Here is a 1,497-nt window from a genome sequence, read left to right on the forward strand (position 1 = left end):
GTGTCTGTGTGAAGGTCACAATTGTAAAATCACACAGTGCTCAAGTAGGCTGCAGAGATCCCAGACACAAGATATCAATGGGGCCAAGAGTTTAGCAGGATTCAAAGAGGGACTGGATGTTTATATGGGTAAACAGAAAATCCAATTCCAGTAGTGAGGATGGTGTTAAAAAGTCTTGGAAGGGCTCTAAACCTTCCTGATTTACACCACAAAATATATCTAATTAGTGGGTGTCAGGGGGAAATTTTCCCTGGGAGCAGGTTATCTCATAGCTGCCTATCGCATGGCTTTTAACACCTTCCTCTGAAACATCTAGAACTGGCCACTGGAAAGTGCGCTAGATGGACTGCGGGTATGATGCAATCTGGCAGTGACTATCTTCCTATCGGTGGTGTAAATCCAAGACTACATTTTTGCTGATCTTCCTTGAGCTCCTGGGAATCTCTAGACTTGCACTCAGAGCAGAAAGATGTCTAGCTAAATATTATTTAGTTTCCTGTTCTTTTTCCTTTCAGGAAGGAAAGATCAATACTCCTCGCACCTGCCCAGTACATTATGTCAGCTGTTAATGACACCAAATTCAGCTTTGCAGTGTTCCTTCTCACCGGGATACCTGGGCAGGAAGATATCCATGTCTGGATCTCTATCCCCTTCTGCTTAATGTATCTTATTTCGATAGTGGGAAATTCCATCATTCTGTTCATTATAAAAACAGATCCAAGCCTCCATGGGCCCATGTACATTTTCCTTTCCATGTTGGCTGTTACAGACCTTGGCTTATCGATATCCACCATACCGACAATATTAGGCATATACTTGTTTAACTCTAGGGAAATCAGCCTCGATGCCTGTTTTGCCCAGCTCTTCTTCATTCACTTTCTTCAATGCACTGAATCCTCTGTGCTCTTGTTGATGGCCTTTGACCGCTTCATCGCAATTTGTGACCCGCTGAGATATGCTTCCATATTAACTCCACCGAGAATAGCCAAGATGGGATTTGTGTGTGTGCTAAGAGGGGTGGCTGTAGTAGTCCCACTCCCCTTCCTCCTGAAACGGTTCCAATACTGTCGAGCCAATGTCCTCTCCCATTCCTACTGCCTGCACCAGGATGTCATGAAGATGGCTTGTTCAGATATCACAGTCAACAGCATCTATGGCTTGTTTGTTAAAGTCTTAACGATGGGATTGGACTCACTGCTCATCTTCCTCTCTTATGTAATGATTCTTAAAACAGTGCTGAGCATTGCGTCCCACACAGAGTGTTTCAGGGCCCTGAACACCTGCGTCTCCCACCTCTGTGCTGTCGTTGTCTTCTACACACCAGAGATTAGCTTGTCTGTGTTACACAGATTCGGGAAGGGCTCTTCTCCCTTGACTCAAATTCTCCTGGGCTACATCACACTCCTGGTCCCACCCCTGATGAACCCAATAGTTTACAGCGTGAAAAGCAAACACCTTCGTGCGAAGATAATCAGGGCATTCTTCATGTGAAGGGTC

General features: G+C 45.1%; 1 protein-coding gene across 1 annotated transcript; it reads left to right on the plus strand.

Annotated features, from left to right (window-relative positions):
* Positions 1-555: 555 nt before the first annotated feature.
* On the plus strand, positions 556-1,491 carry LOC123362078 (olfactory receptor 51G2-like). Its single transcript, XM_045002378.1, has one exon. The coding sequence runs from the start codon at positions 556-558 to the stop codon at positions 1,489-1,491; it is 936 nt and encodes a 311-aa protein (XP_044858313.1).
* The last annotated feature ends 6 nt before the right edge of the window (positions 1,492-1,497 follow it).

Source organism: Mauremys mutica, chromosome 1 (genome assembly GCF_020497125.1).
Source record: "Mauremys mutica isolate MM-2020 ecotype Southern chromosome 1, ASM2049712v1, whole genome shotgun sequence".
In the NCBI taxonomy this organism is placed as follows: Eukaryota; Metazoa; Chordata; order Testudines; family Geoemydidae; genus Mauremys; species Mauremys mutica.

Bases quoted from the DNA above. Each gene is read 5' to 3' on its own strand.
- LOC123362078 (XM_045002378.1), top strand. From the start codon at position 556: ATGTCAGCTGTTAATGACACCAAATTCAGCTTTGCAGTGTTCCTTCTC.